Source organism: Macrotis lagotis, chromosome 1 (genome assembly GCF_037893015.1).
Source record: "Macrotis lagotis isolate mMagLag1 chromosome 1, bilby.v1.9.chrom.fasta, whole genome shotgun sequence".
Lineage (NCBI taxonomy): Eukaryota > Metazoa > Chordata > Mammalia > Peramelemorphia > Peramelidae > Macrotis > Macrotis lagotis.
In genome coordinates, this window is record NC_133658.1 from 51,604,716 (window position 1) to 51,630,032 (window position 25,317).

A 25,317-nucleotide genomic window follows, 5' to 3' on the forward strand; every position below is an offset into this window, starting at 1 on the left:
AAACCGCCGGGCATTAAACAGATATTAGCTGGAAGCAGCAGCAGCCGGGTGGTCTCACTGCCTCGACCTGAGATTCTAATGGTTTGGAAATAAGCTTTAATCTTTGCCATAGCAGCAGTCGTCACAGCAGTGGTAGTAGGAGTGGCTCAGGGGCTTGGCTTCAGATTTCATTTCATTTTTTCATAAATACATTTTAGTTTTTAAAGTAGTAGTGGTAGTAGTAGTGGTAGTAGCAGTAGTAGCATCTCAGTGTCTTGGCTTGAGATTCTAATATCTCATTTTTCCGGAAGTTTTAGCCTTTGTAGCAGTAGCGATGGTATCTGTGCTTTGCCTTAAGATTCTACTATGTCATAAAGAGTTTTAGCCCTTCAGTGGTAGGAGTAATAGTAGTAGTAGAAGTTGCTTAATAGATGTTGCTTGACTGACTGACTGACACACTAAGGTAGGTAGATTTCCCTAGAAATCTTTTCCCTGCACCCACATACTCTGTCCCTTAAGCAAAGCTTGAAAGGTCATAGGATCTGGGTTCAAATCCTGTTGCTGTTTACCAGCTTTGGGCTATTGAGTAAGCCTTAACTTTCCTGGGTCTTGGACTCTTCATTTGTAAAAGGAGGGGAAGGGTTGGGCTAGACAGCCTCTCAGGTCCTGACCATATCTAGGCCATCTCAGTGGATAGAGCCCTGAGTTCAAATTGTATCTCAGACACTTAATAACTGTGTGACCCTGATCCGACTTCTGTCTGCCTAGGTTTTTCCGTATGTGAAATGAGGGTGATACTAGCACGTCCTTCTCAGAACTGTGTAAAGATAAAATGAGACGTGTACAATATGTTTGCAAACCTTAAAGCGTTATATACGCTAACTATTGTTATTATCCAAATAGCTAAGTGTTAGTGCAAAAAGCACCCAGGCCTGGAGTTAGGAAGACCTGAATTCAAATCCAGCTTTAGACACTTAACAACTATGTGACCCTGGGCAAGTCACATCACCCTGTTTATCTCAATTTTCTTACTTGTAAATGAGTGGAAGAAAATTCCAGCCCATTTTCAGTGTCAGTGTCTACCAGATAAAATCAAAAAAGTGACTGAATGCTATTCTCATGTTTCTTCCTACCTCTAATATTCTCTGATGTATAATCTAATATGGTTAGGAAAGGCTACTTGGAGGAGGGCTTTGAATAGAGGACAGAACTGAGATAGGAAGAAGGGAATGGGGGTGGAGGCATTTTAGAAAGAGGAAGCCAAACCAAAGGGATTCCAAGGATATAAGGAATGAGAAAGGACCTTGGGGATCACCTCGCTCAGTTGGACATTGAATCATTTAAAAGCTGAACTTGCCCATGGGCCTTAAAGTTAACAAGAAGCAGAAGCTAGAATTGAATCCAGATCATAAGCCCATAGCTAGAGTTGAATTTTAAAGTCATTGAGCTCAACTCCTTTATTAGATATGTGTATTCCATCAATAATTATATGTATGTGTGCATCTATCATCTATCTATCTATCTATCTATCTATCTATCTATCTATCTATCTATCTATTATCTATCTAAAGGCCTAGAAGATGACTTTGCCCAAGGTTGCAGGTAGAACCAAGATTTAAACCAAGATCTTGTAACACTAAGTTCTGTGCTCCTTTGGCCATGCTACCTCAGTTCTCACTTCTAACCCAGTATGTCTGGAGGATTTTTTGTCAAGCAATGGGAAATAAGAATGGATTGAGAATCAGAGGACCTGGAGACCTAGGCACGGAGGTTAGATTAAGTATAGAGTTAGGCATAGAGACTTGGTAGGGCAGCTAGGTGGCACACTGGATAGAGCACTGGCCTTAGAGTCAGGAGGATGGGAGTTCAAATCCAGCCTTAGATGCTTAACTCTTACTGTGAGACCTTGGGCAAGTCACTTAACCCTGATGGCCTTACATCCAGGGCCATCTCCAATTGTCCTGATTCATATCTGGTCACTGGACCCAGATGGCTTTGGAGGAAAAAGTGAGGCTGGTCCCCCCCCCCCCCCCCAATTCAATTCATGTGCTTGTCATGGCATCACCTCCCCGATGCTGTGTTCTTGAAAATGAAGGACAAATGTTATTATTAGACTTGGTAGAGTTAGGAAGGCATAGTGCATGTTTTTTATTTTTTTATTTAAATGAGAACAATGATGTTTATGAAAGGACAGCATTTTAGTTGGTAGCTGCAGGAAACATACAGACTGGGGAGAATAGAAAATGGACTCAAGGAAAGCAAATAAGAGGCTCTTGCAGTAATTTGGGTATAAGATGATGAAGACCTGAGTGAGGGAGGTGAATGTGAAAATGGACATGAGAATTATCAAAGGAAATATCCATGGGTTTTTCTACTGCTTGGAAGTAGATGACATCAAGGTTCTGCCTGGAGTTAGAAATATGCAGATGATACCAAGGTTCTGCCCATAGGTGACTGAGGGAAGTCAGGAGGAGAAACTGGTTTAATGGTCCATTAGAGTTGCTTTCAGATTGGGAATTAGGAGACACCTAGTTCATGGTGAATTTGGGGCTAATCCCAATCCCGCAGTGTCTCAGCCCCCTTGGTAGTTTTTTTTCCCAGCACAAATAAACCAACTTTAATAGATTATTTTGTATTTATACTGAGCTGTTCTCCAAGGGGCTCAAATGTTTTACAGACATTCTATCTAATTTAATCCCCACAACAACCCTGTGAGGTAGGTAAATAGGGGTAGTATCGCTCCCATTTTACAGATAGGGAGAACGAAGTAGAGAGGTTAAATGACTTGCCAAAGATCATACAAATGATTTACTAAAGAGCAGGATAATTCAGAATCTGTTTCCCAGCTCCCAACCCAATAGTCTATTCAAATTGCTTCACGAAGTCTTTCATAAAAAGTGTAATTAAACAAAGAATCAAGAGTAGTATATTATGAAAGTGAGGTCTTTGTACTGCTGTCATCAAAGATATAAAAAACAAATTGATGGCTAGAGGCAATGAGACCCATATGCATACAGCTCCCATGTCCCTTTCTCCCAAGTTCACATCTACTGTCTCTAGTCATCTTCCAAGATTTAAAAGAGAGGCCACGTGATTCAAGAGAAAGACTTTATATAGGATACTCACCCTTTAAAGATACTTCATAGAAATTTTTGCTCCAATGTACAAAATATGGGTCAGTCCCCTTAGTTGTAAGAGGATGGAGGGAAATGTGATTTTGGAGGGTCCTGCCCCTTGTAGAGTTCTAGCTATTCAGTTTTAAACATGTTGAACTTGAAGAAATGGAAACTTCCAAATGGAAAATTGGAGACTTTGAGGAAAAACGAGAACTGGAGACTTGTAAGGAGCTCAAAGTGAAGAATAGGCTGAGAGATCCCCATCTAGGAATCAGCATCCAGGGGCCAGTGGAGAAGACTTAGAGAATACAAACAGAGATGTACAAAAGGTCAAGGACTGAAATTTGGGGGCGTCTTCATAGCTGAGAGCAGGAGGAAGTAGAATCACTGGAGGAAAATAAGAGATAGAATGAGTAATTAGGAAGCATTTACCAACTATCTACTTGATAATGACCGAACGCTATGCCAGGTGTCCACAGGGAGCTTACAGTGAGGTAGGGAGGAGGCGAGTAAAGGATTGGTTGGGTTTTGTGTTTTGTTTTTTTGTGTGTGCCTTTTAAAAATAGTAGAAACCTTTGTATGTTTGAAGTAGAGATGAAAAGAGGATAGAGATAAATTGAAGAAACTGGAGTGGTAAAATGTGGAGGAAGGAACATGGCCAAAGAAGTTAGCTTTAGAGACTGAAATGTGGGGGAGGGAGAGAGGAAAAGGAGAGGAGGGAGGATGGAAGAGTGAGACAGAGAGAGACAGAAGGACAGGAAAGCAGAGAGAGAGAGAAAGGAGAGGAGGGAGGGAGAGAATCAGAGAGAGGAGGAAGGAAGAGGGAGTGAGAAAGGAGAGAGAGAGAAAAGGAAAAAAGTAAGGAGAGAAAGGAGAGGAAAAGTGAGAGAGGAGGGAGAGAAAGAAAGAAAGGGGAGGAAGGGAATGAAGATATTGATAACATTAAAAAATGAAGGTGGGATGAAGGGTTTGAGCAGACAGAATCCAAGCACTGTGGGAAGTCCATTTCTGGAATTGATAAGGGATGAATAAAAGGGCTGCCAAGCAATAGCAAAGATGCAATGAAATTTGGACAGCCTCAATATGCACAGACCAGGTTTGCAGGGATCTCTGGGTCTTCTTCCAGCAGCTTCCGTGGCCTGAGACCAAATGCAGAGAAAGCAGATGGTGGAGGTAATTTGTGATTTGCGATCAGCTTGTCAGGTTGGTAGGTCAAGGTGGTGTGGGAGTTAAAGGCTTCCCATACTCTTCACCTTCTCTTGCCTCTTACCTTTGATATATATAAAGGCCCATTTGACTGTAAACTCTTTGAGGTCAGGAGACTGAATTTCTTTTCTGTATTTGTATTCACAGTGATTGGAACATAGTACTTGCCTAAAAAATGTTTATTGACTATTTTTTTTTGTTTTTTGCAAGGCAATGGTGTTAAATGACTTGCTCAAGGTCACCAGCTATTTATTGACTATTAAATAAAGGCCTGTTATCTTTGTGCAAGTTCTTGGGAAACTTGCCACATTGAAGGAGCTTGCAAACCAAGGTTCCCTGATCTGTATATCTTAGGAGTGTCCCCCACCCTCTTTGCTGTACATCAAAATTCCAGTCTTTTTTTGGAAAGTTATAGTTTACTTGTTCTGGGCAGGTAATAACAATCACAAGCTAGGTGATCAAAAGACCCGAGCTCATATCCTTTCCCACAGAGGAGCTGGTAAATGGTTTGTGCTTGTTTAGAAGGTTGAATTTCTTAAAAAAATAAACAAACAAAATGCCCCTCTTTTGATTTCTCTAATGTCATCTCCATCTTGCACCTTGTTTTCACCGGCAATTTAGAATTTTGTTCATCATTGTAAGTAACAGAATCTTGACTGGTCATAAGACCAAGAATGCCCTTTAAGGAACAGAGCTACTTCTTCGCCACCTTCTTGGATGGGAAGAGGTCAAGAGCATGTCCCACTCATCAGTTTTACTCCCTCTCACCATTTCCCTTTTGGTGGATCAGAACCCAGTGGAGATGCTCCAGGAATGTTTCTCTTCCCAGTCCTCCAAAAGCTGAGATCAAAATGACTGAGTGAGGTGAATGAGAAGAGAGTGGCAAGTGAGTTTTTAATCAAGTGTCAGCAATTGCCTTCCCCCGATACCTGGTTTCTGGTTTTAATTTGAGAGCAGTCTTAGCCTCTCAGTGGGGTCTGGCCGGCTGAGGCTGAAGCATGTGAAGTAAGCAATGTTTGTGCAGGGTTGAAGGGGGTATGGATACAGCTGTCAGCCCTTTGCTGATGCCATGAGAAGAGAAGGTCAGGGTGACTGATATGAAGCTGGGGGCGAGGAGTGGGGGGGGGGGGAGAAATCACATCAGTCTTTCAGAACAATGGAAATTGCTGGAAACCTGGAGGTTGATCAGTCACACAAACTAGCCTTCACTCCCGAGCAAACAACAGCATGTCTCCCCTCTTCATACCTTTTGCACAGGATTTCCTCCAAGCCTGGAATACATCCCCTTTTCTCCTCTGAGTCCACAGCTTCCCTCAAAACTCAGCTCAAATGCTATCGACTTCTTACAGCCTGATTGTCTTGATTGCTAGTGTTTTCCCCCCATCCAATACTTTACATTTATTCCATACATATTTTCTATTAATCTATCAATATTGATCTCTCTCTCTCTCAATTATCCTCTTCTATCTCATTCTGTGACCAATGAATGTAAGCTCCTTTAGGACAGAGACTTTATTTGTATTTCTATCCCCAGCATCCAGAACACGGTAGGTGTTTCCATACATGAATGAATGCTTCAGAAAGTGGAATGCTTCTTCTAGGCTAATACCAGAAAGCAAAGCCAGGGAGATTGTTTTCTTTCTCTGAATCTTAATTTGGTTTCAAGAAGGTACCAGACAAGAGACATGTAAGGATCAAAATTCTAACAGAAGACGCAGACTTTGAGAGTCGTCCCTTCTGAAACTGGCCAATGATAAAGTCTAACCTTCTGCAATATAACAATAACCCAAGAGAGGATGGACATGCAGGGTTGTTAGCTGGGATGGTGAGAGCCATACTTTCACATAGTTGGTTGGGGATACTGCTGATTTCATTCCTCTTTGGTCATAAATTCTAATAACTTTTAGTGGGAGGCAACTGGGTGGCAGAGTGGGCAGAATGTTGGATGTAGGGTCAGGAAGACCTTGAGCCTGCATCCTGCCTCAGGTACTGACTAGTGGCATAACCTCACAAGTCCCTTAAATTAAACCTCAGTTTTCTTATCTGTAAAATGGGAATATCCATTCTAGATTTAATCTGTTTTTCCCCCTACAATCTTTGGTGTTTTTCCATAGGACTCTTGTGAGGATTAAATGAGATAACACATAGAAAGTGCTTTGCAAACTAAAAGCTGTATTGGTATTGTATAATGGTGGACATTTCCATAGCGCTTTAAATATGCTATTTTATTTGATCTTCACAACAGCCTTGTGAGGTAGGTACTGTTATCATCCCCATTTTACAGATGAGTAAACTGATTAAGTTTTCTTAATAGAGATTAAGTGATTTTTGTCCAGGGTCATGCAGTTACTAGGAATCTAAGGCAGGATTTGAATTCAGGGCCCCATGATTTTGGATAGTTCTTCCCCCATATCATAATTCTTTTCACCATATATCATCTTCAAAAGCAAGGACCTGGTCAGGCTTGCTTCTTGGTCAAGTTCATGATCAAGCTTGGACATTTTCTGATTCAGATTTGGGCAATTCCATTTCTCCTTGGTTCTCAAACAGCCTATGGGCCTGGTCTTTGCTGGAAAGGGTAAGGGAGTCCACTCCCAGCCTCTTCCCTGACTCTGCTGTTGAAGTTGCTGCCGGTGGGTTTGGGTGAGAAACTAGGGGATGTCAAAGGTTGAGGAGACAAGGGGGACTGGGGGGCTTTTGACAGGGTCACCTGAAATCCTATTAGGGGAGGGAAAGTGGGAGAACAAACTGCAGAGCCCCCACCTCCCCCACCTCTACCATAGGGATGAGTTGGGGTTATTAGCAGCAGTTTGTATTTATTTGTGCTTCTCTAATTACTGCTTCTTCACATCTGTAGGAAAACAGAAGGAGGCGTGTGGTGGGGCATGCAAACAGACACATATCAATTTACAGCGGGTTATTAGAAATTCTCCCAAAGAGATTAAATCCTTCTAAATGATAGTCCGCTTGACTGCTCCATAACGAAATTTAAAAACCTCACCTCTCAGCCCACTCCCCCCCCTCCAGCTATGCTCCTCCCTCTCCCAAAAAGGGGGGCAAAAAGTCAGTGGAAAATTGTATAAAGGAATGAAAGAAATTAGCAGGCATCACTGAGGATGGCTAAGAAGAGAAGTTTAATTTAAACAGCAATTTCATCTGGGGATGAGTTGCATATGGCCTGAGGCTGAGAGATATAAACAGTATGGAGGATAAGCATCCCAGAGAGAGGAGGCTGGAAGCTGAAAGAGAATGAGAGATCTGCACCCCCCTCCCCAGTTCCTACATAGGCAGTAAGGAAGTTAGCTCCCCAGGAAATGAAGGTGTCAAAGCAGCTTTTTACTCTGTAGTTTAATGATGTAACCCACATTCTTGCTTCTATTGGAGGATGTCAGAGGACTGACTACCATTAAATGGCCTCTGGGGTGGGCCACTCACCTCAAGAATTACATCAGTGGATGTTGAGGTAATGACCACTTAGCCTATATTCTGATTTAGGAGAAATACTCCTAGGCTTAAACTGTAAATATCTTACAACTGTGACTATTCCAATGTAAACAGCTAAGAGTCTGAGCAGACTCTTCATGGCCTCTCCTTAATGAAGTGCTAGGGCCAGGTTTGGTGGGTGGGTCAGTGGAGTTCAAAAGGAAAGCACGGCAAATATAGACTTGCTCTGCCTTTCCTAGGTAGAGGGAGGAAATAGCCTAAAGCAGATCAGCCCTCAGGATTTCTTTGTAATTCAATTCTTCCAATGGATACTGTTTGATGGGCTGGGAAGACCCTCATTCACATGTTTACCCCAATTCAATTCCTGGGATATTGGCCACCACCACCACCATCACCAAGTCAAAAGCCTTAGATGACCAGAGCCAGGGAAGGGGTGCAGAGCTCTTGGAGAGGAAAAGCATCTTATCAGTCCCGTGGCCAACTTTCCCCTGTCTATCTGGAACCTTTATGATAGAGTTCTGCTTTTGACACATTGGAGTTTTATTAAAACAGAAATTTTGGCAAAATATCCTTAGATACTGATTGAGAGGAGAATATGAAAAATAGCTCTCCATTCTGAGAAAGGAAGGAGAAGGCATTTTGATTACTCTGCATTTAAAAATCAATCTGAGACTAGAAAAACCACCAAAGATTGTAGAAAAAAACAACAAAATCCCCAGATTAAACCTAGAACAATCCATCACTTAATTCTGGTTAAACTGGTGATTCAAAGAGGATATATATCTTCGTTTATTCTTGCCTCTTTCCAAGATCCAATCATGGAAAGGTATTCTATTATGAGAGGTACATTGTGGAGAAATGTCACTCAAGTTCTGATGAAGAGGGCCCAGGTCACCCTCGCTTCAGCTCCAGACCTTGGGTATGGCTAAACAGGGTAAAACTGCTTGAGTAGATCTTTTTTGTTGATTTTCCCCATCTGGTTCCGTGGGATTTCCTCGACCAACAAGAGTTCAGAAGGGATGGTGTAGGGCGCCATGTATCCTCTGGAAAAGACAAAAATATTTGATAATGATGTCAGCGGGATCAACTCCTTTTGCTGTTTTTTCTTTTGATTATAGTTTATATCTTAACAAAATATGTTCTCTATAAGTATTTGGATTCCTTTCTCTAAAGAAATGGGACTTATTTATGATGCATGGAGGTGGTAAAGTTTGGAAGGACTGGTTGGCCACTCTATTTTTGCTTCAATTAAAAAAAACCCCACCATCTTTCCAGATTATTTATCTTTTATTTGTTCCTTTTTAACTGGTCTTACTGCTCTCTTTTTTTCCAGCATTTTTGCTTTTCCTTCAGGCTAGACTTTTCCAGAACAGCCATTCCCCAGGACTGTCTAGATCCACTGGATCCAGTATGGAGGTTTCTATGTTTTGAGATGGCACCAGCAGCCCTCATTCTGGGTTGGATGAACCCACAAGCCTGAAGGAGGCACCCACCAGAGGAAGGCTCCATCTTACCTAGGAGATCTAGAACCCTACCAGCAGACCTCACAAGATCTCCTGGTGACCCCAGGGGAACAGATGCCTCGAACAGGGTGAGCAAGGCACATGCTGTCGCAACCTTCCCCCACTCCCCTTTCCCTCCTCTCTTCTGCCCTCCCCTAATAGGAAAGGATCAACTCTTTTCAAGAGTTTAGAACATAAATACTATCTGACTATGGATCTAGAAGAGACAGGAGTAGAAGAAAGGAAGCATATGAATGTTGGCACCCTTGGATTGTCCTTGTGCAGACAACATAGGTTGGGTTTTTAGACCCGTTTTCTCATTATCATCAACAATAAGCATTTATTAAGCTCCTACTATATGCCAGTCACTGTGGTGGACTTTGCTGACATAAAAAAAAGAGAAAATCAATCCTTGCTTTCAAGGAGCTGACATTCTAATGGGATAGACAATATGCCAACTGCCATGCATGGTGATGTGTAGGGTTCTCGTCCTCTTTAGTCTTCTGTTGTTCCCTGACAATGGCTATCTCCCAAGGTTCTGTCCTGGGTCCTCTTCTCTCTCTTCAGGGATCTCATTTATTCCTAATTATCATCTCTAAGGGGCAGCTAGGTGGTGCAGTGGATAGAGTACCGACCCTGGAGTCAGGAGGATCTGAGTTCAAATTCAGCCAGTCACTTAACTCCATTGCCTTGCAGAAACCAAAATAAAAAAAAATGATCATCTCTATATAGACCACTCCTAGCTCTAAATATTCAGCCCGGGGGTCATTCCTGAGCTCCAGTCTCAACATCACTAAATGTCTATTAAGTCATCCAGACTCCATGGGTACCTCAAACTCATTGTCTTCAAAGGTGAACTCATAATCTTCCCCTTCAAACCCACCCCTCTTTTGAATTTAATCCTATTGAAGGTGACTTCATCCATTTATCTACCCATTCAGGTTTGCAACCCCAAAGTCAATCTTGATTCTTTGTTCTATGTTATTCCCCTAACAATCAGTTCCAAAAATCTTACTGATTCTATTTCCTCACCACCTCTTACATCCATCCACTTCTCTCCCAAACATAACCGCCATCTACTCTCATCTGGAGTATTACGCTAGCCTCCTAATTGAGCTCTCTCCTTCAAGTCACTCGCCTCTCCATTCTATTCTCCATGGAGCTTCCCAATTGATACTCAAAAAAAAAATTACTGGCTTGATTATGTCATTCTCCTGTTCACTAATGACTCCCTATATCTCTAGAATCAAGCACCAACTCTTCCTCTTCTGCCTGGTGTTCAAAACTCTCATCCAATCTGGATACAGTCTGCTTTTCTGGATGAATCACTTCCCATCATACACTTCATGTTCTAGTCAAGCTGCCCAATTTCCCATTTTTTCATAAAACATCCCATGCCTTGGCATAGGCTATCTTCCAAACCTGAAAGGCACTTCTTCCTCACCTTTGTCTCTTGGGATGCCTGGATTCCTTTGGGGCTCAGCTAAAGTGTTACCTCCAATACTGGATGAGGTCTATTTTGATCCCCTACTCTCCCTAGATCCCTGAATCTCCTTACCTATGTATACTTTGATTTACCCTTAGTAGGGTGTAGCTTCCTTGAAGACAAGCACTATTTTTGTCTTTGTATTCCCAGACCCTAGTACAGGGTCTGATTTAGCAGGTAATTAATAAAGACTTATTATTTGAATGAATGAATGAATGATCATCACATACTTTACAGATAAAGAAGCTGATACCCAGAGGACAAATGATTTGCTCATAGTCACAAAGCTAGTAATATCAGGAGTTGAACCCAGGTCAGATCCTCTGACTCAATAATACATATTTCACTGAATCAGATATCATGCATATAAAATCCAAAGTCCTCATTTGCATTGGTTCTCATGCTTCATTATAATGATCTTGTCTTTCTTTCCATCAAAAAAGAATCAAGTTTCACATTACTTTGGCTGGACCCCTGTGTATTTAGACAGAGTTTAACCAACTTCACCAACATGAAAAATATACTTATTCAACATGTTGTCTTAGAATGGATGATAAATCCAGATTTAACCAACAAATATTTAATAAACAACTATGATGTACTAAGTATGAACAGGCATACAACCCCCTGGGAGTTAACTATTAGTCAAAGACAGTGAATGACACAAATTCTCCAGTGCATTTTTTGAAGGGTTTTGAAGTCACTACACAGTAACTTTCCTAAGATTGGCCAGGATCAAACCTGAGTGATCTGGACATCTGAACTAGCAGAGTGCTAATGGCTAGTTCTACCTCCCCTCAGGGGATATGAGCAAATTTTAGAATTACCTTTAATATCAGTTGAATATCAAATTTTGGTGCTTCCAAAGGCTCGCCTATTCTATATAGTATGGAGATTTGTTCCCTTGTAAAGACATGCCAGCAAGCAAAGGATGGGTTCCCTCTCCTCTCACTATCAGTCTCTCTTTGCCTCTGTCCTTCCCCCTCCTCTCACTAATAATTATACTTCAGTTACCATCAACTGATGACATCCCATTTTGGGTTGATTTTCCAGTAATTGTGATGGATTTGATTGTTCCATTTCTGGCCAATGGCCCACATTTCACAGAATCAGACTCTTAACCCTGGAAGGGCACTTAGAGGTCATCTAATCCAGTCTCCCATCCGGTGTAGGCATCTTTTCTACAGCATGTCTGACAGATGGTCACCTGACCTCAGTTTGAACATTTCTAGGAAGGAGGAATTTAATTAGCTCAAACGGCAGTCCATCATTCCACCGATGGACTCAGAGTCTTGGAGCTGTAAACAGCCTAAGAGCTCACCCAGCGCAACACCTTCACCTTAAAATTTGCTTTTTTCTTTTCTTTTCTGCCTCCTTGTTTGATTCCATCCGTAAGTTCTTTCCTTTGGAGACACCCAGAACAAGACCATTTTCTCTCATCTAGGTTTAAAGATAGTCATCCTGATTCTCCTCTGGAAGAGCATTGATTGAGGTTTAGGCAACCATAGGAAAGAAGTAAAAAGCACAAAATTACCTGCCCTCTATAGGCTCAAACCCTGGTCTCATGATTACTGTGCTCCAAATCAAAGCAATCAATAATCACAAGGCTTCTATAAACACTGTATTCATCTATAGTGAGCTAATGCATCATGGTAAACAAATGCTCATTATTTACCAGCCTGGATTTATTTTATTGTAGTTGCCTTATCCCAAAGGGGAACAGGAATAGGTAAAGAAAAAGAAATTATCATTCTTTATGATTTGTCCAATGGGAATTGTTACTTATTATGGGCAAGTGGCCATTTGCAAGGCTATATTAAAATAAACACGGCATGGCACAAGTTTTGGGAAGTTGTAGAGGATTAACTCTTTGGTATTTCCAGTTGTGTCGGTTGCATAGCCAGCTATTGGATGTGGCTGAGAAATCCCAAATCGCGGCCTTAACAGATGGTGCTGTTTATGAATAAACATGAGCCTAATAGCCTTATAGGTCTGTGTACATCTGCCCACAACTCGCAAGCATCAGCGGACACGACGAAGTACATTGGTGATATGCTTTAATGGCGCCATTATCACGCAATAACATGGTGCTGTTAATGCATCCTGCTGCAAGCTGACAGGGTTACAGCCATGGCTTCCTGCAGCAACAATGGCTTACCCATCAACACCAGGGGATCTTGGGATGGAAGTCGCAATTTATGGCCCCTCCACCATGCGCTGGCTTGTGATTGGATGCAGCTGTGAAGCCCCAATTGTGGGTGACATTGTTCCTGGAAACCCCTTGGGTGGGTAACCTTACATGGGTAGGGAACATCTGTGTGTCATCAGCAGCTGTTGGTGGGATCAAGAATGGTTTCCGCTACGGACATGGAAATGTACCTATGGGAATGTGATTTTTGTACGTGTTTGCATGCATGTATACATGCAACATAAACCTACATGCTTGGTCATTGTATAAATGCTGACCAATGTAGCCCTAGCTAAGGTCTAAAGTGGATAAAGGATGGCCTAGGAGTTATTTTGTTTAAATGATGAGCAGAAGAACTTATGGTGAGATTTTCTTCCTGTAAAGTCCCACTCTAACTAGTAAATTTCTCATCGGGACAATTATTATTATGGCTAGCAGAATATCATGATTAGAGGGTTTCTATGCTCAACTCAGTTCTCACATATAATTCCCACACTTGACTTTTTGGTAGTTTGCCCTCCATTATAATGAATGGAAAGGAGCACTGCAGAAATAAGAGTTGGAAGGTGGCATCATTGAATCCAACCCTCCCTGTCGCCGGCATCCCTTTTAAAATATTGACAATAAATGGTCATCCAGCCTCTATCTGAACACCTCCAATGACAGAGGATTCACTAGTCCCCAGGGAGAAACATTCTGTTTCGACATCATAATTATACAGATATTTTTATAATATTTAGACAAAATCTGTAGCTCTGTAACTCCTATCTATTAGTTTGAGTTCTATTCTCTGGGATAAGAAAAAAAAAACAAGTCCATATTTGTCCCTCTTTACATACATTTGAAGACATAACCATATCTCCCCTCATTCTCCAATCCCAAGTTTTCTCCAGAGCAAACATCTCAGGTCCTTTAATCTTCCTTGGTTTTTAAGATTTCTTCCTTGAATGAGTGTATTCAGAAAATCTACATCGATTGTGTAAACACACAAACCCTTCTTCCTCATTTCATAGAATCCCTCTCTTCAGACTGCAGCTCAAGCATTACCTTCTGTAGGAAGCATTTCTGGATTTCTCCCAGCTACTTGTGCCCTTCCCCCCAATGAACTTGTATTTAATTTTTTGTTATATATTTTCTTTATATTTCTTATACACTTATATATGTCCCTATTGTCTCAATCTCCTTGTGAATAGGGTTTATTTCATTCATTGTATTTGCATCACCAGCACCTAGGATAGCATCTGATAGGTGCTTAACAATTATCCATTGATTGACTGAATGACTGAATGAATTCAAGATTGCCAATATGGTCCCAACTGCACCAAAACAGAAGTCATTCAGTACTGACTGTTCTGGTCTGAATGACCTATTCATGCTTTAAACTGGCTTCTGGGGAAGTTTCACAACACCATGGTTTGGGGAAGGGAGAAGCAGGGAAGAGGGGGAGTAAGGAAGGTGTTTTCCTATTATAAATGAGTAAAGGTTTATTTCAAGCTGCTCCACGGAATATTTATTCCACCTTTAAAAGTGTCTTTTGCACTATTACCCTATGACTGTCTTCTGGAATCCACAACAATCCACAGACCCAGACCTCCTCAATCTCTGCAAAGGACACTTCTCTTGAACTCTGAAACTAGACTCCAGTGGAGGAGGACTAAGGCACTTCACTCTGATCACTTCAAACAATTGTCCTAACATTAGGTGTTTTCAGCTACGACCTCCTCTGCCTCATCTGATCACACTTAACAAGTGTGGTCCCTTCTCCATCCCTTCTACACAATGATCAGATTCTAATTACCCCTGGAATTCAAAGGAATCAATAACACAAGGCTTTGGCACTCAGGCATAGTTACCACAAACCCCATTAGAATGAACAGGCAATTAAAAATGTATTAGTAGCAAATAAATAATTTGCCACATTCAGCTCTTTTTGTTTTCTGATTAATGATTGAAAATATCAGTGCCACATTGTAGCAAGCACGATGATACAGAACATTTCACTAAAACATCGTGGCGATGTCTGCATTCCTTTTCCACTGTCTCATGACCCTCTTATCAGCTATTTAGGTTTTGGCCCTAGACCCAGGGGGACCCATATCTTCCCTTCTCTTGCATAGGGTGTTGACAGTTCATCTATTGCCTTGTATCCATTTAGCAAGCACCCATTATTCATATGTTGGGCCACCCAGTCTAATGATAGCCTTGTACCTTCTTCAGTATTCAGTATGAACCTCATAACCTGATCATTATAACCATTCTAGATGTCTCAGATACATCTTAACTACACAGATTTCTGAGAAGGCTTCTGCAATAACATGAATCAATATAATATTGTTGTTCAGCTGTTTCAGTCATGTCCAACTTTTCCTGACCCCATTGGGGGAGGTGTTCTTGACAAACTACTGGAGTGGTTTGCCGTTGCCTTCTCTAGAATCAAACCCAGGTCCTGAGTAAATCAAAGTATCGTTATCAGCGGATATAAACTAGGACCCCGTGGGATTTCACAGCAAAAAGCTAAAGGCCGTGCTGGTGAGAGGCTTCCAGGATATAGCACTCGGAAGGCTAGATAAATAAGAAACTGAGTCTGAATCTAGAGGCATATGCTTTCAGACAAACAGGATGGTTATAATTCAGAGTAATGGGAAAGCTTGCCCAGGTAGATAATTTAGAAAGGAAGATGAGTAACTAAAGGCAAATGAGAGAACACACAGAATTACAGAATTATCACTTTAGAGTTGGCAGGGACCCTTTATAGGTCATTTGGTCGCTAACTCCCCCTTTTGAGAGGCAATATGGTACAGAGGCAGAGGCAATGGATGTGGAGTCATCTGAGGTAGTTGGACTACATTTCAACCAGTGACCACCAAGGTTCCTTCCAGTTTGAAATCCATGATCTTTTAGTTCTGATAAGAATTCCATCTGGTATCTGCATGATATGGAGTCTGCACATCTAACTATCCCAGTCTCCCTGGAACATAATTGAACTGGTCAGCTTGCTGAGATGAATTTATAGACAGAAGCTAGATCCAAGAAGGCAGATGAGCTCCCAGAGGGAACAACTGGAAAGAGAAATATTTAGGCAAGTCAGGGCAGAAACTTTCTATTTTGGCCAAAAGTCAGGGAGGGGAAAAGGGAATTATGCTAAAGGAGGAGGGAGGTGGCAGAAGACCAGGATACCCATACTGGAAAGTAAAAGAGACAGAGCGCAAAGATCTATGAGAAACTGGATATTGATGATCATCATGGTGGCAAGTAAAGTTGGGGGCTGGAAATTTTCTGGTAAAGAAGGAACAACTGTAATAGGGAAACCCCAAGAATAAGAACATTGAATTAGGGACATTGGAAGAGGAACTTTGGATGGGAGGGAATGTGAGAAATGTTTATTAGAAAATTTGAGGAGACGAAAAATCCTCTGGGAAGCTTTCACACCCAATATCTTTTCAATACAGCCTTGGCTGGGTTCCTTTCAGCTTAATTCTAGTACAGCACAATATGTGTCCTATGTTTGTGTCATTCTTAAAGAAAAACATCACTCATCAGGCTATTAGAGAAGCTATTAAAATGAGTAAGAACCTCATAATGTTACCAAGGATGTGGGTTTCAATATTACTAATGCTTAGAAATCCTTTAGGAAGCAGACCAGTCACTTCAGTGAAAAGTGGTAATTTCTTCTGCTTTTTTTAGACATAGGTGACCTTTGAATATTGGGTTCCTGATAAATTATGGATTATCTCCTTGAATCCTTTTAAAGCAAGTCCTTTTCCAAAAGTTGTTCTCATGACTAGGTTTTGAAACAAGAAGAATAAAAATGGACTAATAGGGAGACGATCCCTTGGAGATTCTCCTTATAAACCACCTACTAGCTGTGTTATATTGGTTAAGTTATCTAGCTCTCCCCTTTCTCAGACTCAATTACCTCATCTGTAAAATGGAATGGAGAAGGAAATAGCACATCACTTCAATATCTTAGCCAAGAAAACCTTCAATGGGTCACGAAGAGTCAGATATAACTTAAAAAAATGACTCAGGGGTGGCTAGGTGGCACAGTGGATAGAATACTAGCCCTGGAGTCAGGAGTACCTGAGTTCAAATCCGACCTCAGACACTTAATAATCATCTAGCTGTGTGACCTTGGTCAAGCCACTTAACCCTATTGCCTTGCAAAAACTAAAAAAAAAAAAAAGATTCAATAACAACAAAAAAGGGACGTGGTAATTCCTGTACTGGGCAGCCAGCTGGCATAGTGGATAGAGCACCAGGTTTAGAATCAGGGAAGACTTGTATTCAAATCTGATCTCAGACACTTAGTAATTGAGCAACCCTGGGAAAGCCATTTAACCCTGTCTGTCTCAGTTTCCTCATCTATCAAATGAGCTGGAAAAGGAAATGGCAAACCGCTTTAGTATTTTTGCCAAGGTAAAGTGACGATGAAAATAGCATCTACGTCTCAGGGCTGTTGTAAGGATTAAATCAGATATTCTAGTGCCTGTTAACTTTAAAAAAGTTATCTAAATAGATTTTATTATTTCTTTCTTTCCTGGATTTTCTCTACTATTTCTTCAAGGATACTCTCCCTTCATGGCTACTTCCTATGGTATCTAGGCTTTAAGGAGGCTGTCTTTCCCTTTCTCTTTTCCCTTCCAATTTAATTTTGATTAGATTTGCTAAGCTCTAGGCAAATCCATCTTATCAGGCTTTGTTAGGTGTACTCCAGTCCTGGTCTGTAACCTGTCCTTGCTACCTTTTAAGCCACTGTCTAGAAATACAAATTCAAATTTACTGGGAAAGAGGCATAAGATAAAACACAATCAAACTCTTGGACTAGAAACTAAGAAGATTGTATAGCTACTTTACAAATAAAAATTTTTCCTCTGAAAATCCTTGTCTATGATGCAGTCATTTATTTCCAAGTCACTTCTATTATGTCTCACATCCTTTGAAAAGGAAAATGGGGATAAAGAAACAGTCTGATTAAGATATCCTGCCCAATAAAGAACAAATCCAAAATATTAAAGTACATATTATCAGCATATCAGGTGCTAAGAAAAGGTCAAATGGTATAAAGTATATTTTTTCAGATTTTAAAATCTTTCATGCTTTTTTTTGGTGCTTAATTCAATTTAACCCAATAGGCATTTATTAAAGCCTGTCGGATGTAAAGCAGAGATGCATGCAGCCCAGAATACTCCTGTGAGTGCCCTTGAAACCAGGTTAAAATGTAATTGGAAAAAAAACTGGCAAAGTAAAAAAAAAATCCACACAATTATATAATGTTACATAATCAACATGTGTAATGTTAACATGTGGTTTTCTAAGTTGAAATATGGCCTGTCAGAATGCTCATGTATGGGTTAGTGGATCCTATTTCTATTAGGATTTGACACCACTGTTGTAGAGCTCTTTATTAAACCTTGGGAGAGATACAAAGAGTCGGAAAGATTTGGGTCCCTACGCTCATGAAGTTTACTTTCTAATAGATAATAATGACTCACTTTTGTATTTGTTGAAAAGCTTTGCATAACATTATTTCATTTGATCATTTTCTCCCAGGGATGCTATGTGAGTGAGAATCAAAGAACAATTGGTCTTAGAAGAATCAAAATTACAGTTGACCTTTGAGGACAATGGAAACCCTCAGATGAATATAAGCAAGCTGGAGTATTGTCTTTAATAACAATCTGACTTCCTTTGGTTTGGAGAATTGGGGCCATGGATCAATATCCTCAAAGCAGCAAACAAAATCTCAAGAAAACTGGGATTGTCTAATCCTAAATGATGGTCAAAAATGTAAAAAGGAAAGTTTAAAGGAAGTCCATTCTCCACCTAATAAATGAGAATATTTGCAACACACACACACACAAAATCTAATCCAAAAGGGATAGATGCTTCCCTACAAGTGTGTTTGTGTGGGAGTCTGCTTGCATATGGGAAGGAAGAACATAACCCTTTAATTAGCAGAATATATAGATTTTAATAGATACTAATCATCTCCTAAAATTAGATAATGGAGCCAAAACAACAGATAAACAGACAGTTACATTATTAAGAAGTCAAAACCCTAGAGAACACTGCAGTTTTTCTTCTCTACCACAGTATACATAATCTCTTTTTCTCTCTGGTTAATCTGGACATCCATGGGGTGATGTACCAATCAATGAATTAACCAACATGCTTTTATTAACTGTCCACTATATATCAGTACTTCATGACATAACATACTATATATGAAGATACAAATACAGAAGTACAATAGCTCTTGCACTCAAGAAATTCACAATATAGTGACTTAGAGTGATTTTGTGGAGGGAACTCTAGACTCTAGAGATCTGGGTTCAAGTACAAGCTTGGTCAGCTGAAGGATCTTGGGTAGTAACTTCATACCTCTTAAACCTTATTTTCCTCTGCAAAATAAGAATAACGTATTTATAATACTGGTCTCAAGAATTACTGTGTATCAGATATAATGGTGTACATAAAATGCCATATAAATGTCAGCTAAATGGAGGCTTTTTCACGTGCACTTTCAATGGCAGAAGAAAAAAATCATTGCAGAAGACTGGTAGCTTAAATTTGAAAAGTCTGCTTTGCCCTTTGCAAGGGGAGCTTTCCTCTCCTTCTCTGACTTTGAGCTGCCTCTGTGTCACCAACCTGGGGCCATGCCCGGTGCTGACAGGCAGCTCCCTGGCAAGGATTCTGGGGCCACGTGCCAAGTCCACAGAGCATCTCCACCATCGTTCCCCAACCTGCCTCCCAACCCAACCATCAACACATCCTGCCATATGGACGGCTCTAACGCAGGATGGCGCCTGTCACCGTGAAGTTAGATCGAAGGCGAAGGCTGCAAAATGAATCACTCTGAAGAGGGACATGTGTCTCCTGCCAGTGAGCATGAAAAGTGGGGAAAACAAATGGAAGTGACATTTAAAATAAAGGAGGGAGACAGGGTGAGAGGGAAAAGGGGAGATTGAAGAGAAGAGGCAGCTGCTTTGGTGCCTGAGAGACACATTAAGATAGGAGAGTAGAGAGAGAGGTGGAGATGCGTCGAGGAGGTGTTGCCACCTTCCCTAAGCGCTCATCGCATAGGTTTGGGGGCTTATAGTCTCCTCTTTTCCAACTCAGAGACCTCAGTTTGAAGGGCGCCAAGGAAGATCTAATAAATAAGCTTCCAGAGAGATATATGATGGCGATACATAGGCTGTGGAATTGCCATGAATTGTCTTCCTCTGGACTGGAGAATTGGGGAAGTGGCTAAATGTCCTCAAAGCACCATACAAGAACTCTCAAAGGAAACTGTTTAATCCTAAAGGGAAGCCAATCTTGTAAAGGGAATGTTTAGAGGGACAACATTCACTACCTAATAAAGGAGAATATTTATCACACACTGTCTAATCAAAAAGGAGATCTGAATCATCCGGTTAGTACCTTTCAAAGACAATGAACAGAAAATTAAGACTGTATCTCATTGGATGATGGAAGCTTATTTAGGTCAACTCAGTGAATGGTGACTACCTGTTTGGAGTCTCCTTGTCAGGAGGCTAGCTTACCTTGTCCCTGGGGGTAGGGCACTCGTTATCTCCCATTTCAACTTTTTCATTCATTCATTCGTTCATTTATTGTATGTTTTACTTTATTAGAATGTAAGCTCTTAAAGGGCAAGAATCATCTCACTTTGCTGTTTTTCTGTCCTCAACACTTGGTAAACTCTTAATAAATGTTTTGTTTAAAGGGAAACACCACCTCCTGACAGCTTTAGTGTATTTCTTATATTGCAGACTATATTTTTGAGGACTGAACTCACTGAGGGCTAGGTGCATGTCTCCTAATCTATGAAAGAGTGGGTGACCCAGTTCAACTAATATTTGGGGACAGCCAACTAAATGGGGTAGGAATTGAATGACATGAGGATGAAATCAAATAAGATATGGCCCCTGAGCTCAAAGAGTTTATAGATTAGCAAACATGATAAAAGAAGGAAACAACTAGCTATAATAAACAGTAGACATGATAAGTGCCATATAAGAGATGGGTGGTTATGGGACACAGTGGGTAGAGTGCCTGGCCTAGAAATGGGAAGACCTGATTTTAAATCCAGCTTCTGTGTGATCCTTGGCAAGTCATTTCACCCAGAGAAGCAGATGGAGGCTGAAATAAGGGGAACTTAAATGTGCTAAAGCATTTGAGCCTTATATAGTCAGTGGGGAGCCAAAGAAATTTTTTGAATGGAGAGAAGTGTGTATGGGTGTTGATTCTGTTGAGTTGTTTCAGTTGCGTCTCACTCTTCTTGGTTTCATTTGGGATTTTCTTGGCAGAAATACTGGAGTAGCCTCACTATTACCCTCTACAGCTCACTTTACAGATGAGGAAACTGAGGCAAATAGGGTGGATTTATTTGGCCAGAGACACAGCCATTAAGTGTCTGAAACTGGATTTGAACTCAGATCTTCCCAACTCTAGGCCCAGCGCTCTATCTACCATACCATCTTGTTGCCTGCATGTATGTGACACAATCAGAAGGGAGACTAATTTGACAAAAATGTGTAGGATGGATCAAAAGGATGAGAACCCAGTGGTGGCGGACAAGAGCCTCTTCTAATAGTCTAGACAAGAGATTAATGGGAATCTGAGCGGTGCAGTGACACTTTGGAGTTAGAAATGACAGGAGTTTGGGGGTACAGGAGGGGACTGTGGGGACTGGCAGACCAGGAGAGGCCAAGGGTGACTCAAGTTTGGGGCTTAGGTGACATGCTGGTTAATAAGAATGCTGACTTCCCAACTGCCATTTCCTTTCTTGAGAGATTTTCAGGCTGCAGTTTGGACGGCATCGAGGAAAAAATGTGCTCTGTGTGTGTGTGTGTGTGTGTGTGTGTGTGTGTGTGTGTGTGTGTGTATTAGGAGGCTGGAAGCAAATCAATGAGGGGTATGCAGCCCCACAAGTAAACCAAGCTGAATTCAGATCACATACTGGCTTCAAGCAGATCTGGTCCAATAATTCAATTAGAGTAACCTGAATAATGGCATCGATCAACTCACCACCATCCATTAAGCTCCTCTTGCATACTGTTCTAGGATCTTGTAGCACACACACACAAACCAAAAGAGCCCTCACCAAAAAAACCCCTCAATGGAAAAGTTCGTGCAATAGGGCTGCGTGGACAGGGAAATGTGACTGCAAACGTCTTGAAAAAATCAAAACGAATATATAAGGAAAAAATGACTGGAGGGGTTCCAATTGTCATTGATTAATAACTCAGCACAGAGGCAATAAGCAAAGTGCATCAACCATGATTTCAGCTCTTTTCCCTTTAAAATATAAACCCTTCTATCCTATCAGCCTTCCTCAGCAAGAGCTGTGGAGGATCCTTGGGAGGAGATTACTCTTGGTTTTCAATGACATGGCGCTGTCCAGGACTCCTTCAGGATGGCCTAGGATGAGCTGAGCACTTTTCAAACAGGTAGAAAGGAAGGGGTCATGATGACATGTGAAGGGTAGACTGGACCCTGGAGAAGCAGCCATCCTGAGAGCCCCTTCCCCTCCACCTGTCCACTTTCCTTACTAAATCTTCATAGAAACTACAGCCTCATAAAGACCCACTGAGGTCTCTTGATGGAGTGTTGGCAGCTGTCTGTCCATGGTGAGGAGGGTTTGGGGAGTGTCACAGAGCTCAGGTTGACTCCAGCGTAAGGGGTTCTGGGATCTTCCTGGACAAGGCTGCTCAGAAATGGCCTGGCATGAGGCAGTAGGCCACCCTAGACTTAGGTTTAAGGCCAGGTACAAGTCTATGGCTCTGTATCCAAACTTTTTTTTTCTACCACTGCTAGGAGATTAGTTTCAAAACACTAGCCCACTATCATGTACAATTAAGATTTTAATAAATTATTGTTGACAATTGATGATGACATACCCCATCCACATCCCCTTAGGGCAATCCTTTCTAGGGATGGATAAATAAATACAAGTTCACCTGGTACAATGGGAAGAAAGAGGTTTGAGGTGGATCTGCCCCCAACAGCCATCATGGCTTACTCCTCCAGGTCAAATGCATGCTCTCTGTGGGTTCTGAAGCAAAATAAGCCATACCTGGGAACTGATACAGACAATATGATCACCCTCACTCACCACAATGACCACAATGATGGGGAGCGGAGGGTATCACAGCTGCAGCACTGCTCCTGCCCTCAGTCAGTCCCTCCCCTGGACTCACCACATGCTTTTTCTTTCCACACCACCATGTGTAACCCAGTGTACTTTAAATTTTTTTTTAATTTAAGGCAGTGGGGTTAAGTGACTTGCCCAAGCTCACACAGCTAGGTAATTATTAAGTGTCTGAGGTCCCCCTGACCTCAGGGACAGTGCTCCATCCAATGCTACCCAGCTGCCCCCAGTGCACTTTCAAGATACAAATGGACCTTCCTCCCCATCTGGCTTTCTCCTAAACCCCCAACAGTGTGGCTGCAATCATGTGCCACTCATTTTAGCTAATCATAATCACCCCTGCACAGTCCGAGTATCCTAGCGGAATCCCCCCTACACCATCTGAACCCCTTCCACTTCTGCATCCCACAGAGCCTTGTTCTTGCTTTTCTAGCAGATGATAACCCTGGGTGGATTCCACTGAGTGTTATGATCTGGTTATATCTTTCTAAAGGACAAGCTCAGCTGTGAAGCATTAACAACTCCTTGTCTTAGAATGAAAAGGGAAGGGGAAAAAATCTCTTAGCCCAGGTCCTGGATTGGACCTCAAGAGTAAGCAGGTAGGAATAACCCCTGGGAGGAATTCCAAAAGGGAGACTGAAGAATCTTCCTCCAGGACGGGTCTTTCAGCTGAGGGCAGATGACCCTTTTGGAAGGTTTTGCTACAGACCCTCTTGGTATCAAGGGGGAAGGACTAGATGACCTCAGGGTTCTTAGCAGCCCTAGAAGCAAAGCAAGGTGTCACTCAGTCTAAGCCTAGAAATCTAAGCCAGAGAAAGTCTGGAAGGAACAGAAGCCCACAAACTCAGCAGGACCAGGTTTATCTAGACCTGCTGATGGGAGGGACAGATTCTCAGCCATCTCTAGACCTTCTTTTGGGCATCAAGGAGTTAACCTGTTATTTGCCTGTAATGTTCGACAGACAGTAGAACTCTGCACCTGGGGAGCTGGACTCTGTGAAACTGTCTCCTGGAAGGCTCTCAGCCTAGGGTGCTTGAGAAGCAGCCTCCCCCCCATTCCCCTCCAAACCAAAGTAATTGTTTAATCAAAGCAGCAACCGGCCAACCAGAATCTTCCTTGCCTTTGTTAAATTGTAGTCTTCCAACTGTGATTTTGCAAATCCAGGGGAATCTTTAATTGCCCAGCTGTGCCGCCCCTGATGAAACAAGGATTCCTACTGTTTGTGAAATCATGTTGGACGCGCCAAAAATATCTTTAGTGCTAAAGAGAAGGAGGCGACTTGGGGTGGGGAGTGATGGGGGAAGGGGAACCAGGAGAGAGGCTTCTTGGGTACATTGGGAATGGTCTTATGTTCATATCTGACAGAGGTAAAGCTAAAATGTCATCTGCTTGCCCACCTCCAAATTACTTGAAAATTTCCTTCAAGAGTCTCTGCTTATAGACTCCAGCTATGAAGCAAGTGTATGAAACCCCACTGGGTGCAGAGGTTGGGGCCTGGAACCCCTGAGATGTCCAGCTCAGAGGATACAAGAGGAAATAAAGATCACAAGGCTCCTTCTGAGGAATTGGGAGAGTGAAGAAGGGAGGGAGAACCACAGCAAGATTGGGCAAAAAGAGGGAAGAAAGGAGGGAGAGATGAGGAGAAGGAGGGAGGAAGAGCAGGGTCTGGTGGCCAGACTGTTTTTAAGGAGAATAGAAAGGAAGGTCACCCTGAGAAAACTTGGGCTGCAACTGTCTTAAGGACCCAAGGGAGTCTACTAAATATGTAGACTGATGATGAGAGGCACCTCCCCATCTCTTGGTACAGAGGTGGTGGACCAGAGGTACAGAATGAGGCATACAGTTTACAAGAGTGAATTTGATTTTCTTGACTCTGGTTGGGAGAATTATGGGGGAAGACAATGATAGGGATGCCAAAAAAATAAAAAAATAAAAAAGTGTGTCTATGAGCAGAGTGTCAATGAGTGCCAAAGAGCAGAAAAAAGGGGTACCAAGATAATCACAATCATGTAAATTTAATATACATTAGTAGAAATTCATGGTGTCACATACAACCTCTTTTTTCTATTCTTTGGAAATAGATATGTTATCATTTGTTGATATTAACCTTCAGGGTAAAGAAAGAGAAAAATGTTGGGAACAAGTGTGTAAAACCATTTTATATTTTAGGGGACACTTGGAGTCTTGCCTGGAGTGATGAGGGGAGGACAGTGAATGCTCACAAGACCAGTGTGGCACAGGAC

The 25,317-nt window shown here is 41.7% G+C and overlaps 1 protein-coding gene and 1 long non-coding RNA gene across 3 annotated transcripts in view; one reads left to right on the forward strand and one right to left on the reverse strand.

The window, feature by feature from the left end:
* Positions 1-419: 419 nt before the first annotated feature.
* Positions 420-18,789, forward strand: LOC141498106 (uncharacterized). The gene is made up of 3 exons (XR_012471560.1): positions 420-442; positions 9,079-9,336; positions 18,472-18,789. It is a non-coding gene; the product is annotated as an uncharacterized LOC141498106 (long non-coding RNA).
* ACSF3 (acyl-CoA synthetase family member 3) overlaps positions 7,413-25,317 on the reverse strand; it is a 233,613-nt gene continuing 215,708 nt past the window's right edge. For both annotated transcript variants that reach the window (XM_074201051.1, XM_074201045.1), the window contains exon 10: positions 7,413-8,788. In XM_074201051.1, coding sequence (XP_074057152.1) covers positions 8,671-8,788 — 118 coding nt within the window. In that variant the 3' untranslated portion in view covers positions 7,413-8,670. The remainder of the gene's footprint in view (positions 8,789-25,317) is intronic.